Source organism: Manis pentadactyla, chromosome 3, assembly GCF_030020395.1.
Source record: "Manis pentadactyla isolate mManPen7 chromosome 3, mManPen7.hap1, whole genome shotgun sequence".
NCBI classification, from domain to species: Eukaryota; Metazoa; Chordata; class Mammalia; order Pholidota; family Manidae; genus Manis; species Manis pentadactyla.
Genome location: NC_080021.1, coordinates 220,335,946 through 220,353,085, shown reverse-complemented (window position 1 = coordinate 220,353,085; position 17,140 = coordinate 220,335,946). Strand labels below are relative to the sequence as shown.

The following is a 17,140-nucleotide window of genomic DNA, read 5'->3' as shown; positions in this document are numbered from 1 at the left end:
AAAACCAGGAGTTCACTGGCATTTTCTGTTCATCTCTATTAAGGTTTATTTCTTGGTGGAATAATTTTTAAGCCTAATTTTAATCTGCCACTGATTTAGGAACAGTTTGAATTACTTAACTCTGAGATAATGTGTGCCCTATTTAGTTTTTTTAAACAAAACCATTTTGAGGAGTTTGGTTTGTAGTCTGAGAGATTTTAGTGGCACTAAATTTCCCTACTGAAAACTAATTCTGTCCAAGCCTTCTACTGTCAAATTTACCTGGGGGCCTAGGGGATCCCCGAGGCAGGGGGAAAGATGCACATCAATTTCCACCCAGCCCAGCGGCCCCTGCAGTGAGAGAACAATCTGGAAAGCCAGGGATGGAACGGCCATCGTCCTTGACAGTGCCTGGGCCGAGGTCACCAAGGAAACGAGGGCTGATCAGGGAAGACGCCCCCGCAGTGGGCAGGGCACACAGCAGCGCTGTCCCACCACCACGCTGCTCGGGGCACCACGCGCACACCCCGCACTGTGCCGGCCACCGCACCCAGATGCAGGCCTCGGCTGTGGCTTCTGCTTACCTGCCAGGCGGCTGTTCACCACATTATGTTTCCTCCAAAGCCAGAGAATCGCTTGGTCTGGGGTTTTCACAGAGTCCATGGATTCTTCAGCCATTTCCTCGAAATGGTCAGCACACTCCTTACACCCAAAGAAGGTGCGGATGTACCTCCTGACAGCCTGCAGCACTGCCTGGGGGTCGTCTTCAAGGCCTGCAGAGGACATGAACACCATGCGTGTGGGACAAGTCGCCATAACAGACCACAGGGCCAGGGCGGCGCCGGGGGCCAGGGACAGGTCGTGTGCTGACGCAGGGCATGGGACAGCCCGAGGGCCTGCCCCCGACGGAGGAAGGAGCCGGCACCTTTCCAGGGGCCTACTGCAACCACACCGGGACACTGACAACGGTGCTCACCCCGGAGAGCAGACGGTCGTCGTGTCCCGCTGCAGATGTGCTCCAGGTCAGGGAGGGCTCACTGGGACCACGCCAGGACCGGGAAATTCTCCAGAGGCACCCAGACGCCCCGACGCCCAGGAGCCCCCAGAGGGTGGGGCTCACACCTTGGGACCAGGGTCAGCCGACGCGCCGGCACGGCCAGCCAGGCTCCACCCCAGGTCTGCTGCCTGTGCCCTCCTGCTCTACCAGTGACACCCACAGGCTGGGGCTGGGACAATGGAAGGTACACATTTAAAATTTGTAGTTGTTTTGCTCTGAAATCCTTGCAAAACACCAGGTCAAGTGTGAATGTGGCCTTTGGAAGTGCCTTGGCTTGCTGCCCTGTGCTGTGCAGGACCTTCCATGGGAGGGGCGGCAACGGGCACAGACCAGTCAGCTGCCAGGGCCCCTGGGGAGCGATGGAGCCACGGGGCAGACTTCGTAAAAGGCTGACCCTCTCTGTGTGAGCAAACCCTCCCAAGACTGCCAGCTGCCAGACAGCGCACTCCATCCCCGGCCAACTCGTACGAATGCTGCTGTGCATCAGCACAGACGCTAGCGGGCCTCAGGTGCCTGAGGAGAGGCACCGGGGCTGAGGGACATGGTGTTTCAAGAAAGCAGTCTCCCCGCAGCAGAGGGAGCCATCATCACAGGCCACAGGACCTGAGAAGACCAGCCCGGGCCGGCCTCAGCAGGCCATCCACCCAACTGCCCCAGGCCCTGGGCAGCAGGTCAAGTGTCAGCTCCTCTGACCCCCAAGCAGGCTGTCTGAGTGACCTCTGTTCACACCGAGTGAGGGGCTCCCCCTCGTGAGGGGCAACGTTCAGCAGGCCCTGAGTGTCTGTGTGGGTCAGGAACCTGGGTACCCCACTCCTCCCCTCAGAGCAGGGCCAAGCTGAGCACCCTGCCTGCGCCTTCCAAGGGCAATGGGTGGCGCCCACATGCACACACTCCAGACCCTGCCGGTGGGGCCCCGGCCTTCGACGCGGCTTGTCTGCTCTCGCCTCCGGCCCACAGCGCTCTGGCCGACATCTGCCGCCCATCGCCGGCTAATCCTCCCCCCTTCCCCACACACTGCTGCTCGCCCGGGCCACCCTAATCTTTAAAGTGGACAAGAATCATAAACCTCTACCTGGGGGGGATTAGAGGGCATGGCAGGCTTTTTAGTCGATGAGGTTTAAGCATGGGATAAGGAGGGGGAAAAACCTTCCAAGACTTAATCCGGGGTCTCAGTCTGACCCAATTCTTTCCCCGTGAGACCTGCTTCTTGGTATTGCTTCAGTTTATGCTGAGAGAGGGGAGGGGTGCGGAAGCCCTTGCTGACAGAGCCGCCAGGACACTGCCTGGACAGCTTCCTGGGTCTGCGTCGCGCGGTCAGGCTGTTAGGGAGCTGGGCGCCCAACCTGCTCTGCTGCCACACCACCCTCGGGTGCTCTTCCTTCCCCCGGCAGGCCTGCCCAGTGAGCATGCAGCCTGGCCGAGCCAGGTTCGGCAGTGGGCTCCCAGGGCAGGCCTGCGGTAGAGCAGGCAGCGTTCCTGCTGACTTCCCTTTTGGGGCAGCTCCCAAGATTTCTCCTGAAGAACATGTCATTCTTTTTTCTATAGGTTTCTTAGAAGTCTTTGCAGCTTAAAGTCCACTCTCCCCACACAAGACCCCTGGGAAGACAAGCCTGGCATTACCTTGGGGAGAGCAAGGTGGGCAGAGACCTAGAGCTCTGCCGCCTCTCCCAGCAACAGGTGGACTCCGCATCCCCACCAGGCTGGACGAGCCCGACTGGCTAACAGGGTGCAGCCGAAGTGGTGCCACACGCCCTCAGGCCAAGGCCCCGAGAGGGCCACCACGTGGGCAGCTGGCGCTGGCTGTGGGAGTCTGACCTGCTCAGTCTGGGTCAATCCACTTCCACCAACAAGCGGGCCCACCGGCCAAACAGAAGAGCCACCCGCAGCACCACAGGATGGTGAGTGAACTAAACGGTGGTCACTTTAAGCCATGGTGTTTTGGGTGGGTTTGTTATCAGCTAACCAGGACTATAAAAGAAGCTTATAATCTCAGTGGAAAGAATACAGGTTGTATGAGTCAAAAGACTCCAATTTTGACTTAATACAAATGTTAGTGAACTTGAAAGATTTAAAAAACAATAGCTAAAGGGCAGCAATCGTCCCCCTGGCTGCCACGGCCTGCTGAACCCGGGAAGCAGGTGCACACCAAGTCCGACATGGATGAAAGACGCAACAAGTTTTTTGGGGACGTGTGTAAGACCTAAAACATGACAATTCTGTCACAAGCAGGACGGGCCTAGTGGCTCCTGTCTGCCGAGCAGAACACGGCGGAAGGACAGGTGTCCCACCGAGAAGGGCGCCTCCCTCACCAGCTTGCTCTGATGAATCCAGCCGCCCAAGTGTGAGCTGCCTGCGGAGAAGCCACAGGGCGACAACCCCAGAGTGGCCTCCGGCCACCAGCCAGCAGGGACCTGAATCTGTGACCCACTGGGAGTGAGTGTGGTGGTGGGGGGTTCTTTTCCAAGTTCCACCTTTAGATGAGACCCCCCCGGCCGATCCTGCCCGCAGGCTCGTGAGAGGCCCAGAGCAGAGGCCTGGTCGGGCACAGCGGGTCCCTGGCGCACCAGTGCTGAGAGACAACGAGTGTGTGTTGCTTTAAGCTGCAGAGTTTTCGGGTAACTTGTTAAGCAATGATAACGATGACACCCCTCCAATTATGTCCAACTTATTCTCGTATTTTTAATAGCAAAAAAGAGGTGTGTACCCTGCAGAGGAATTCCTGGTCCACATCCTTTCCTGACGACATGTTGCCTTATATACAGCAAAGCGAGCCTCTGCCTGTGCGTCTGACGGCACTTGGCACCGGTGTGGCGGACTTGACGGGGACCAGGTGGTGACGGCTTACCTGTGCCATCCAGCGCTTCTGGGTGGGTCCCGGCTTGAACGGTTAAAGTGTGGAACAGTTTCCAGAGAGAACACGTGTAGCCCCGCAGTTCTGGTTGGCTTCCTTGACATCCAACCCATGTTATGTGATTCATAAGGAATATTCCAGAAATCTGGGGGAAAAAAAAAGAGTAAGAGATAACTGACTTGCTGAAATTGAGAATATCTGCTGATGTCTTCTATCCTGCCTGAGTGGTGGTCACACAGCAAATACATTTATGAAAACCTGTCAACACGCCACCACGTGTAAATTTAAATTCAATAGCAAACAACCAAGAGAAAAAGGTCTCTACTTCACTAAAGGACTTCTCAAAATGTGGAAATGTGGCCTGTCCTTCTCCAGTTCGTTGGGGGGGAAGAAGAGAAGAGTTTATCTGTCTACAAATTAGCACCATTAGCATAGAAGACATCCACCGTTCCTTTTGCAACAGAATTAGCTATAATGAAATTCACAGAAGACTAATTAAAAAAGCAGCTCAACTGTTTTACTCTTCTCACCCAGATGAGTAAGGTGCTTCCCCTCATGAGCACCAAGCTGATGGCCTTGTGTGGCCCTTACAGCTTGGGAGCCCACTGCCCAGGACCCCCTGTGGGCCATCCGGGCTGCTCTGAGCGCCCCGGCAGATGGCCCAGTGCCAGGCTCGGGACAGTCGAGTCTTAAGTGTCACACACACAGGGCCTGGAGGACATTGGCTCACTCCAAGTCACTACACCCTGGGTGGCTGCAGACACTAGGCCCCAGGTAAGGGACGCTGGGGCTCTGAGACCCTCGCCTGGCCAGTGTGGCTGCTCCAGCAGCACTTCCAGGTTTTTACTGACCCATAATTTTTACTAGTTTTTTAGGTGTGAAATTTACAAGAGTCTACTAAAATTTTTAGAAGCCCCAGGGCGACCTATGCTGCTTAGAAACACCTAGTTCCCCTAGGACAGGCTATTACTAAACATTACCGGTGAGCTGCCCTTAGACACAGGACTCGATGGGGCAGTGACCGCACCACAGAGCAGAGAGACCATCACGTCGTCATGGCAACAGGGGCAAAGTCACGAGGCATAATGGGGAGAAATGAGGAAGCGCCCCGAGGTGAGCGAGCTGCCACAGCCACGGGCAGCTCCCAATCTCCCACATGCTGTGTCTGGGCCCCTGGCAGGTGGAACACACACAGGTGAGCTGGAGGACAACCGCCCCTGGGAAGGCTGGGCTCACCCGCATCTTGTTGTTGACCAGGTCGAGGACGGCATTGTAGGGGATCCTGTCCAGGGGAAGGCTGGCCAGCCACTCCTGCAGCGTTTCCAGCAGCCTCCTGACGGGCGGCCTCCCGGGGAACAGCTGGGCAAGCAGGGAGCCACATTCAGACACGGCCAGGGAAGGAGGCTGCCCTGCGAGGCGCTCTCCAGGCCGAGGCCAGCAGGGCTGCCTTGCACAGGCCCATCGGGCCCGTGAGAGGACCGTCTGCCATCAGTGCAGGGCTTTAACCAGAACATAGGCGGTGCTCTGCGGGTGGGATTCTGGCCAACAGCTGTGCGGGGACCCTGTGCCCGCAACTCATCTTCAGGCCAGGTAGCCGTTGCACAATGAAGGGGACAGGGCCACAATGCACCTTATTTTACCACATTGTCAAGGGCCTACTTACTAATCCCACGTTCCTTGTGGTAATTTATGGTCCTCCCACCTGCCTTTGCTGCCTGTGTGTAATTATTCGGAAAAGGCGGGCACACCACCACGGTTTGCAGGCGACAGTGTGCAAGCCGCTGTCGGCTAAGGGTCCATGTGCACTACGGCAGCTGAGCAGCCGGCGGCAGCAGGTGGCTAGAAGCCCCTGGCTCGGGCCCGGCGCTGCAGTGGGAGGGCTCACGACAGTGCTAATCAAACGGCTGCGGCAGACACTGCATTTCCAACTCTGCAAGATCTTTTTTTTCCTACAGAGGTTACAAAGTACATTGCCGATTTAACAACATTTCTTTTTACTAGCTTTTAAGTAGACTTTAGAAAAATTAACAATAATTCATGACCATCCTGGCTTAAAACCTCCCAAGTTACATCAATTGAAATAAAGTGTGAAAAGTAAGAGCCGTGCAAGGAGAGGGAAAGCTCATCCCCGGTTTCCTGGAGTCTGGCCCACAAGCGCAGGGGCGGCCCACAGCTGGGCCTGGAGGTGGACAGGCCAGCAGGGGGTCTTCAGGGGCTGGGAGAGCCGGCGATGTCTGAACTCGGCACGGCACGAGAGCATAAACCCCTGTCCAAGCCCCTTGTAGTTATCTATTTGGAACATGTGCATCTCATTACCCCTTTAAACATACTTTCTATCTCCATTTTTTTCAAGTTGTACTGAATAAGCTAACTGACTACACAGAGTGCTGATTACAAGTCACTGTACCAGGACCCTTAGGCTGAGTAAGAGAAGAGAATTCTAGTCAGGCCTCTCTGCCTGTCAGGTAAGACCGAGGAGTTCAGGTCCCGTGGTGTAACTGGTGGCACCAGAGGCACAGACTTCCATGGCCAGCAGAGGAGCCAGTGGAGGCCAGTGGGAGAACAGGGCACTGCTCCCAGGTCCCTGTGACTGGCAGGTGGGGGCGAGCCCAGGGGCTGGGCTGTCCTGGAGGTCAGAGAGCAGACCCCTGGACAAGGGCTCAGTGCACCCAGGGAGGAGGGATGGCTGCCTGCTTCCCACTGCTCTGCCCAATGTGACAGTTCTGGGCAAGAACACGACCCGCCAGCCCCTCATCTCTGCACTTCAGCTCACAGACAAGCCACCAACAGGCAGCCACCACTATAGGTGGATATGCCGGTCCACCCGGCCCAGCCCACAAGGGCCCAGACAGTGCAGCCAGGGGCAGCCGCAGGGCCCTCCTGATGGCCTCCCTGAGGCCAACCTGCCCCACAGCTCTGCCCCACACATGCCCTTCCCGCCCCACCAGCTGTTCAGGCCAAAGACCGAGGCATCTGGAGCCTCTCCTTCTCCACCACACTCGCCCCTGACCCTGACCTTCAGCCCTCGGCAAGAGCCCCCTTCAGTTCAAACCTGGTCACGCTCCTCCCTGTGCCCCCGCTCTAGCCGCAGCACCTCAGACGTCCCCCTTTGGGTGACTTGGAGCCCATCACACCCCAGTGCTGAGACTGGAGTGAGGCACAGTGGGCACCTGGTAAACCGTGGCCGAGGGAGCCCAGTGCAGGCTGACCAGCTCAGAGAAAAGAGCATGCAGCCTGCCAGGCTGGCCTCGTCCCCACAGATCGGGGCACTGAGCACCGCTCGGGGGAGCCGGGCCTCCCGCTGCACAGGCTGGCTGCCCGCGTACCTTGGCGAGGACAGTCACAAAGTCCTTGAGTGTCTTCAGCGCGGCCCCGGCCAGGGACTGGTGGGCGGCCAGCTCCACCCTCAGGAGGTAGTGCAGCCCTGACTCGAGGTCTGCCGTGTACAGTTTCGACCTGGTGGTAAATACAAGGTCAGGTGAGAACAAGCTTTCCTGTATGTGAGCCCCCCTTTCCTCACTCCCACCCCAGAGGGACCCTGCTCCTTACAGGGAGGCAATACCCACAATTCCCGGACAGCCGGGAGTGACCAGGGGTCTCCCAGTGAAGCCCACCTGCCAAAGGCCCTGCTGCCCGGCCTCTCCGCCCGGGGCCCGCACACGCAGCCATGGCCCGGGCAGCTCACACCCCGAGGGGCACTTGCCTGTCAAATTCTCTCCAAACCACAACTTCAGGATGTTCCTCTGCATTCGGCTTTCCAGGCAACAAAAGTGACTTTTTCCTCACATCCGGCAATGACTTCAGATAAGAGGAGAAAAATGACCGGAGAGGCTTCCCACTGCGAGAGAGGGCAGGGCAAGGCAGGTGTCTAAACCCCACGCCTCCCTGTCACCAGGGTGGGGATAGCGCTCCCTGCGCACTGCAGGGAAGGTACTTGGCCTCCCAGCCTGCTTGCTCTTTAGGCATTTACTACAGGCACTGTGGGCAGGGGGCAGGGGGTGGCAAAGCCTGGGCCTCCCAAGAAGACAAACCCACAGATGGCCAAAGTCACAGGTGGACTAAGGGGGAACATTAGGACCGTTTGTGAAGTGGGCTTGAGCATCTGCGAGTACCAGGCAGCTCTGTAGTTTTTAAGATGCCTATGAGCCCTCGCCCAGTCTGCCAGCTCCGAGCAGGATATCTGGAAATCGGGATGAGGGATGGGGGCAAAGGGCACATCCCAGCTCCTGACAGTCTTGGTCAGCTCACCCAGGTGCTGCTGTGGGGCCCCTCGATCAGAGGGGGGAAGTCTGTGGATGTGTAGAGGCCACTACTAAGTGCTTCCAATGTAGCCCAGGGGTCATCAAAAGCACCCAGAGCATATTTTCATTCTCCAAGGAGAAGGCAGCCACGTGTTTTTCATAAAGAAATCAACACTGCTTTTGCTAAGTTACCCAGAGGACACTTTTAATATAAAAGGGGCACTTCTGGGATACTAAATGGCAGCATGTTCAGGAAAGTTCTATTTGCTACAGGCTGGGCCAGGTGCGCCACCTACCGCTCCATCGCTGGGCGCCTCGCCAGATAAGCCTACTCCACGGAGGCCTGCTCACCCGCTCAGCCTGAGCGCCGAGGCCTTCAGCAGCAGAAATGCATCTAAGAACTGCAGCATGGCTGAGGCTTCTGGGTGGGCGCCCTGTGTGCCCCAGGCAGGTTTTCCAGAAGCTGAAATCAAAGCCCCGGGAGGGAGGAAGCACATCCTGCCCTCCCACTGCTGTGTCCCGCGCAGTGAATCACAGACCTGCTGAGCAGACACAGGCTAAGAGGGCTCGGCGCTTGCAGGCAGGAGGTCGGGGCCCAGTGCAGGGTGGGCCTTCTCCGTAAGGAGGCTGGGACCAGGGCAGATGCCATAGGATGCCACGCCCTCTCCTCTCCCGCCTTTCCTAACTTCTATTCAAGTTGTAACTTCTTGGTGGGGTTTACGTCATGGGCACACAGGTCCTCGGTGCAGAGGCACGTGGCATTTGGAGAGCGGAATGCGGCAGGACTGGCCCACCGCTAACTTGGGAGAAAGGGGGGCTCGATCCCGGTGCTGACATCCAGCCCAGAATGGCTCCCACACTTGGGGGTGCCAGATCCTACCAGGTGTTGCAAACATTCCTCAAGCCAAACTACACTTACACGTTAATTAATCCATGTGACCCATTTGGGTGAATCAAGTAACAGGAAGGAACAGAAGAAACACCGAGTCTCTCCAGAAAGGCCTTATCCGTGTCCAGCACTCTCTTCACCACGATGTTCTCATACGGAATCAGGTCCAAAATCACCTGGACAGTGAGAAAACAGTGTGTCACCTGCTCCTGGATGGCAGCATCTCAGGCAAGATACGCGAGCAGCTGCCCGCAGGAACTGCCTGCTGCATTTCTTTCCTCTGCAAGCCAGACCATCATCTACATCTCAATTTTTCCTATAGTTTAAGGCAACTGAGACACGTGCCACAGGCAGAAACCGCGGCCTCACTGAGCAATCATCCAGACGGCCAAAGAAAACCTTGTTTGCCGAGCTCGTAAGCCAGCATGTTGCCCACAGACGGACACTCATTGGACGAGTGCATTTGCACCGTCCACATCCGCAGGGCCACACCCCAGCCCTGGGCTTCCCTGGGTTCACACAGCCATCCACGAAGAGGCACGGGCCCTGCCTTGGGGGCTAACAGCATCCCCAAATAGCACACGGCCCCGGTCAGCTGACAGGCCGGCAGGCTGCGGGCTGCTTCCACTTCTGCTCAGGCTAAGGCTCAGGGATAGGGTCACAGTGGGAAGGGCAACCCACAGGGCCCGCCCAGGCCCCCAGCACTGTCAGGTGGAGAACCTGCTTCTCTCGCCACCCTTTAGATGGTGCCGGCTCCAGGCACATCCTGAAAGTGGGTGCTTGTCAACTGACTGCACCAGCCCAGCTGCAGAGCTCTCCTGGGAACAGGTGAGCCTCCTGCCCTGCAGAGCAGTCTCTGTGTAGGCTGTGTGTGTGAGGCGGTGTCCACAGTGCAAGCAAGAGACTCAGCTTAGCATGGCAGGGCTCCCTGGAGAACCCTGGGCAGCTGCCCATGGTCCCCAGGCCCCACCCAGAGTCCTGGTCAGCGCAGAGAAGGCGGCGTGTTGCCACCGAACTCAAAGTTCCCACTGGGAGGACACCGTCCCCTGCCTTCCTGTCCAGAGCCACAGACTGCGGAAAACAGTCGGAGGCGGGAGCAGAGGAGAAGGCAGGCAGCGTGGTACTGAGCGCTCGGCTCCCTGGGCGAGTGTTCCCCTTGGCATCACAGCATTCCCGCCACGCGCCCGGGACCTGGGGCCTGGATCCGGCTGAGACTGTGCTGAAGGCAAGGCCTCAGGGCACAGCGTGGGAAACGGCCACAGAACACGACTCCACGGCACAGAAATAGAGGACCTCCAGGGAAGACGAGAGGCCTGAAACCGGTCTCCAGGGGCCTCCCCAGGCCACTCGCCTCACCCCAGGAGGCACAGCTTGCAACAGCCTTCCTGAAAACTGGCAAACCGCCGAAAAACGCCACCTGCGGGCGTGGCGTGAACGAGAGCCCACACGTCCGGCAGAAGCCGTTCCCAGCTCTGGGGCTGGAAGAGACGCACACACAGTACCTCACGCCCGATGTAGGAGCCGTTGCTTTCAACTAGGATCGCCACGTAACGGCCGGCACGGTTGTCAAAGAGGGACAGGAGGTCTCCAGGCCTTTTCAGAGAACAAAGAGGCCGTTAGTGCTTTCAGAAGCAGTGAGCTGGCCTCTGTATGCCAGCACCCGTATCACTTAATGAAAATATGTATTTTACAAAATCACATTTAACTTGTAACATGGCCCTTGCTTAACAGAGCAACGCACCAGGCGGGGCCCAAAGGCGGGCACGCGGGAGGCCTGTCGCTGCCAGTGTGGTTCTGCAGGAAGTCAATCATCGTCTGCCTCACTGTCTGCAGCTCTCTATCGGGCCCTGTGGGAAGCATGCCACGGTCACAGCCACGCTTTCCCCGTGGAGTGCCCACCCCACCCCAGGGCCCGGCAGGGGCACGCAGAGCCACTCGGGAGTCCCAGTGACAGTGCATGGTACAGATGGCAGTGAAGTCACAGGGCAGGAGACACAGGGAGGTGAATGCAGGGATGAACGGGCCATGGGGACACATGGTGGCAGGGGTGGATAACACAGGGTGGAGACAGGCCAGACCCACAGCATCCCACCCTCACCAGGTTCAGAACAGGCACAGTGGCGCCACCTGCAGGCAGACTGGTTGGTTCTGGAGCCCAATCCAGGCCCCGGCCACCAGCGTGGGCCTAGTCATAAACACTCATCAACCGACATGCACATGAGGTTCGTGCACATCTCTAAACATTTTTTTCAGTAAAAAAGTTGCTTAAAAAAAAGGAGCCAGCATATTTGCCAAGGAAGGCAAAGCACAAAAGAACATTCTTGCTGGAATGATGGAAGTTTGAGCCCTTCCAGGAAAGGCAGGCAGGCCTGAGGTGGTGCACATGCGCCATGACCTGGGGGGACAGGCCCAACCAGGGGGGAAGTCCAGTCTCCTGAAACCATTTATTTTCACAGGTTTATTAGCTGAATCCAAAAAAGGTAAAATACACGCTTCTGTCCTTACCTTTAAAATTTTCTCCACTTGTAAAGTCCTTTGTAAATGCTTTAAAGTACTAAGAGGAAAAACACACAACAAATAAGAAACAGTCTTATGTGGTGTCTGCGCAAATGTTTAATCTTTAAGCAAAGAAATGATCAGCATCTTAAAGACAGAGCTTTAGTCCATGTCCTCCATTAACTGATGAGGAATCACGTTTCTAGGCAGGTCTGTGGATATTAGTGTTTCCTACCAGAATGAGTGGGTGGTCAGTACCCATCAGAATTCTGTTATCCACACTTTCTGACCCAACAGGGCCAGAAGCAGGACAACCTGGCGGGGCAGGAAGTGCAGCAGATGGCATTAAGTATGCATCCTGATGGCCTGAGAAGGCTCCTGGGGAGGGGCTCTGAGCAGAGGAAATGGGTTCCTGTTATTAAGACACTAGTGACAGTGCAAAGACAGCTCCCGCTGAGTGACGGTACTCGCAGTACCGAGAGCTGACACGCAGGCTGGCACACACATGGGTCTTCCGTAAAGCAACACAGCACAAACTACCCCAGGGCAGAAAGGGCAAAAGACGTGGATAGGCATTTCCCAGACAGGGTGGCTCACAGGACCTGAGACGCAAGCCACGCCATTGCTAGCCACCAGCGAATGTGCTCCACCTGCAGCCAGCCTGGGCCAGAGGGGGCCCGTGCCACAGGAGACACATGTGAGTGTTCACAGCAGCTGACGCCTGGACCAGCCCGAGTGTCCAGCAGGAGAGGGGACAGTGTCCATGCTGCCACACACAAGGGGGTGTCATTCGGCCACAGAAACCAACAGACAGCAGCCACAGCCACAGCGGGGGCTTCAGCAGCTCACCACTCACACCACATGCGTGAAGTTACTGTGAGGCGGGGGCCCATTCAGTGTGGTACAGCCCTGGGCAAGAAAGCAAAGGACAAGTGACACAGGACTCGAGAGAAGGGTCACCCCGGTGAGGCGGCGGCAGCAGGCGGGCTACCAGGCCACAGCCAGCCCGTGAGCAGCAGGGAAAGCGCCTGACGCTGCCTCACGGAGCGCCCGGCTGCAGGGCTGAAAGCAGTGGGGCTCGCGCAGCTTCCTGAGATGACTGCCGGGCGCTGCCTGTTCTAGTCAGCAAGTGGCTCCCGCACCCACTCTGCACAGACCGCCCCTCCTGTGGCTCTCCAGACCTTCAGCGGCTCCAGCTTGGCCCTGCCCCCTACTGGAAGAAACGAGCCCCAGCCTGTCTGCCAGGCGGGCACCCAGGCCCATGGTCACCCAGCTGCAGGGCTGTGGGGCGCTCACAGCAGCCCCAGGCCATCCCCAGCCTCCAAGCAGGCCTCACTCCGCTCTGGACCTCGCTGGGCATGAGTGGGGCTGTGTGTACAGCACACAGTGACCGACACAACCCGACAGGGAACGTGTCGACACAACCTGGAACGAGAGGTGACCCTCTGCAAACAGAAATTCCTACTCAGTGTCCAGATGCGTGGCCCAAATGCTACCAACACAGGAATTACATCGTGTGGTCGATTCTACCCAGGAGAACAGGAGGTGCAGAGTGTGTCAGGGGCCCACCCAGACAGGCAGCAGGGTGCTCACCCGGAAGGTGGGGTAGAAGTGGACGTCATAGGCGCGGCACACCTCATGGTTTCTTTCTTCCGCGCAGTCCAGGACGGCGACGCGGATGGCAGCAGCCCAGTCTGAAAAGCAGAGACGCGGCGTCAGTGGGCCCCGGGCCACCCACCCCAGGCCAGCGTCCCCGCGAGCCTTCAGCCCCGCCCCCCTTCAGCGTGAGCTGAGGCCTGTGCCCAGGGCATTCCTGGGTCAACTTGGGAAGGGGAACAAGACGTCCGCCTGCCATCACTGAGGATAACACAGCAGCCGATTTCTGCCGAACTGCAACCCGCCGCAGCTCCGGGCCACGTCTCCTAACTGAGCGACTTCCTGATAGATGAAAGCACTGCTGACAGGCGCTGTGGGCAGTGGGTGGGCCTTCTGTCAGGCCACCAAGTGAGCATTTGCCACTGAATCAAGCGAGACCTGCGCTGTTCGGCCAGACCATTCCCGTGCGCTCAGAGAGTAAGCGCCAGTAGCGTCCGACTGCTGGCCTTCCAAGTCAGACACTGCTGTGCCAAAACGCCTGGCAAGTGGGGTCTGATTCCCAGACGCCTCCCACAAACCCTCTGGCACTTGCCATTCCTGGGAGTAGAAAAGGAGCACTTGTAAATACATACTTTCTCCTATCTTTGAAATTTTCCTATGGAGAATTTGCAGCACGAATGAAATGGAGATCCCGCTGTCACCCCCATGCGCCCCTCACCTCAGCAGCGGCCACCAGCCCAGGCGGAGCCGCACTTCACCCGAACCCCAGGCAGCTCCGGCGGATACAGATACCCAGTCAGCGCTCAAATCCCCGTCTCATCTTCGCTTCCCTCGTTGGAATCGGGCCCCAAAGGCCCCTTTGGTGCAGCGGGCAGGTGCGGCTTCTCACTGGCTCCCAGGCCCCGCCCTCGCTCTCTCACTCAGAGCTCGGGCTGTGTCCCACGGCCGCCCACTGTCTGGATTTTGCTGGCTGCACCCCTGCCCCTGCACTTTCTGTAACTTATGTTCCTAGATCTAGCCTTGCATCCGGTTCTTCTGGGGCAACGACTCCCCAGGCAGTGTACTTCCACCAGGAGGGGGTGGCCAGGGGTCGCCTCCCTTCATACGGGCCACACATGCACACTAATTCCTGAGGGCCACAGCCATGTGGGCAGCACTTCACCCCCACTTCACTTACGCAGGTGCTTCTGCACCAGGAACCTCACTCGTGGGGGCCCCGGCATGACCACACAGGGCAGGTCAGTGGCTGACCCACCCTGCTGTCGCCAGTTGCAAAGGCATGGTTTCCTAACAGCCTCTGATGGTGGCTAGGGAGGCTCTGTCTTCAGAACATGCGCCCCTTTCCTCTAGGTCACGATTCTGGCTCATTGCCCTGCAGGGGGACAGCCTAAGGAGGCAGGGCAGACTCGGTGGCCTCTGCAGAGACACAGCGTAGGACCCGCCCGGGCCAGACGTCGCCTGGAGGACAGGGTGGGTCCTGCTCACCTCCTCCGGAGCTAGGTGACTTCTGAGTGGGACCTCACAGCTGTCTGTCCCTGCCATTGATGAGGCTGCCTTGAGTTTCAACACCACAGGTCTAGACGAGTTATCTGATTAAAATCATGTAAGAGGAATTTTCTCTGAGTACTGGCCATAAAATTTCAGAAGTTATATCAACATGCCTAGGAGGAGAGAGAAAATACTGACCTGTCACTAGATGCTATACAGATATGAAGGCCTGTATATTTAGTAATTCAGTAATTCCTGTTTTTCCACCTGATATACCACTTCTGCTTGAAATCCTTGTAATTATAAAAAATACTTAGCAATATCAGTGTAAGATGAAGGATAAGTAAAAAACCCAAAGCTATGTTTTTCACAACCAATGACCAAATACTGCTCCATCACCAGCCTCAGGCAACTGGGGCAGGTGCCCCAGGTCGTTTTAAATGGATGGAAAAAATCACGGACCCTCCGGAACCACAGGCCACGTTTTCCTGGAGGCTCAGACTGCACAGCACCGAGGAGGAGCAGCTAACGCTTCACCCGGCGAGTGCGCAGATGGCCCGAGTGCCAAGGCAGCACAGTGCCGCGGGGGCTCCCGCATTGGGCCCGGACCCCCTTCCTAGCCAGCCACCCTGGCCCCTCGTCTGTTCATCTCCCAGGCATCTCGTTTTTGCTATGTCTTCCCTGGCTGCCTTCAAACACAGGGTTTGTTTATTGGGAATTTCCATGACACACTTTCATTTCATACTTAAAAAAAAAAGGACCCCACTGCCCAGAACGAGTATATAAGGAAGTGAAGCACCGTGCCAAGAGAGAACATGGCACGTGCAACATAATCCTGGTGAAATGATCAAGTCAACCCAGAAAGATGGGCAGGAAACACGAAAGGACATTTGGTTTTCATGGTAGGACTTGGTCTTACTTTCTTGCTTTTCAGATTTTTCTTAATGTCTTACAAAGTAAGTTAAAAGATGCTGACCTCCGAGGTACTAGTGGGGCTTGTGTATGAAGCACGTGCACACTGCTGGCCACGGGCTCCACCTTCCCGGGGTCCCTGGTGTACCCAGGCTCTGACAGCAGAGGCAGAACAGACTCCGATTGCGCCCCGTGCTGCGGGTGAGCAACGCCAGGCAGAATCGAGCCCGCATAACAGCCTCTTCTCCCTGCTGAATCTCACGCGGCCCTGAGAACAGGAGGTGCTGCTTTCCCACAGCCTGGCAGGAGCTGTGGCTGGCCTGGTGCATCAGCCTTGAAACCCGAACACAGCCACCATGCCTCTGCCTCCCAGTCAGCTTGGGTGACATCCCCACCACCACATGCCCGGCTCTGAGTGCACACAGGATGGAGTCTGTGGCCCGGGCTTCCAACCTCCACCAAACCCACCATGCCACTGATTTTCCGCATGGCTCTGACTTTCCAGGGAGACTTCACATTCCTGGAGGCCCAAACATCTGTCGATAGTTCCCGTCTATTGTTATTTCACAGCAAGAGGGTAAACATTCAAATCAGGATTTAATATGACTCCTGAAATCCTAACCCAGGTGGAGGGGCCTTGGAGGTGCCCAGTCCTCAGCAAGGCACAGGTGTCTGGAGGTATGATTGCGTTGTGTGTATCCTCTAGACCTGCCAACAGACGGCCCTCCCTGTGTACTGCCGTGGGCAGGTCTGGGTGCATGCCTACCCCAGGACCTTTGCACCCACCCTTCCGTGGGAAGAACACTCTTCTGACCTATTCTTGGCTGCTTTCTTCATCAATTTCAACAGAAATGTTGCTTCCTTAGACAGGTCCGCCTTGATCCCCTGCTGGGGTAGTTACAATAGGAGAGAAGCTCCCCACCAGTCTTGTCTCCAAATTAAAGTGAATTTACAAAGCAATTTACAGAGCTTTCTTACCAAGCTGCCTACCGGGGGAGCTGCCTGGTGACACTGCAAGACAGCAGGGTGAGGAGTCTGTGCAAGGGTCAGAGCCAGCCTGTGGCTCCCAGCCCGTGGCTCCCAGACTGGTCTACCGTGGTACGCAGGCGTGCATGTGTCAGCAACGGCGGCTGCTTAACCAGCACTGTTACCAGCGCTGAGTCTCACCAGAACATCGTCCCTCAACTGCTCCCTCCCAAGTAATCTGTCCTCACATTCAGGGTGCCTCCACAGCTGCAGCACAGACCCCCACTCCCCTAGACCACTGCACAGCCACAGTGGTATAAACCACCACTTCATTAAACTTTTTCAAGGCATCTATGTGACATTTTGCCATCTTCAACACAGAGAAAATCAATTCTTTGAAAAAACACATTATCCCAGTATTCCCAGTGAGGTTTATGCCTTCTCTCCATTCAACTGTGGGCCCTGCCTCACAGGACAGAATGTGGGGACGCCAAGGGGGCTCTCACTTCCCACTCAGAGGGTCATCTGCCATTCACCGCCACAGAGCTGTCTGCTCTGCGAGGACAGCTGACACGGCCCCCCGCTCCGTGTTCAGGACTCAGTGTTTAAAAGCACTCGGTCTACCTTACCCTATTCAAGTTTTGCGCCCAAGCCTGTGCTGTGAC

At 56.9% G+C, this 17,140-nt stretch overlaps 1 protein-coding gene across 3 annotated transcripts in view; it reads right to left on the bottom strand.

Annotated features, from left to right (window-relative positions):
- Positions 1 to 17,140, bottom strand: part of QSOX2 (quiescin sulfhydryl oxidase 2) — a 30,223-nt gene that overhangs the window by 4,501 nt on the left and 8,582 nt on the right. For all 3 annotated transcript variants that reach the window (XR_008996710.1, XM_036901533.2, XM_057499245.1), the window contains exons 2-11: positions 13,107 to 13,207; positions 11,523 to 11,571; positions 10,759 to 10,864; positions 10,520 to 10,610; positions 9,048 to 9,193; positions 7,591 to 7,725; positions 7,214 to 7,343; positions 5,124 to 5,246; positions 3,882 to 4,032; positions 564 to 752 (exon numbers count right to left, since the gene is read on the bottom strand). Coding sequence is in view for 2 of the 3 variants with exons in the window: in XM_036901533.2 (XP_036757428.2) it covers positions 564 to 752; positions 3,882 to 4,032; positions 5,124 to 5,246; positions 7,214 to 7,343; positions 7,591 to 7,725; positions 9,048 to 9,193; positions 10,520 to 10,610; positions 10,759 to 10,864; positions 11,523 to 11,571; positions 13,107 to 13,207 (1,221 nt within the window). In the remaining variant the exon portion in view is untranslated. The remainder of the gene's footprint in view (positions 1 to 563; positions 753 to 3,881; positions 4,033 to 5,123; positions 5,247 to 7,213; positions 7,344 to 7,590; positions 7,726 to 9,047; positions 9,194 to 10,519; positions 10,611 to 10,758; positions 10,865 to 11,522; positions 11,572 to 13,106; positions 13,208 to 17,140) is intronic.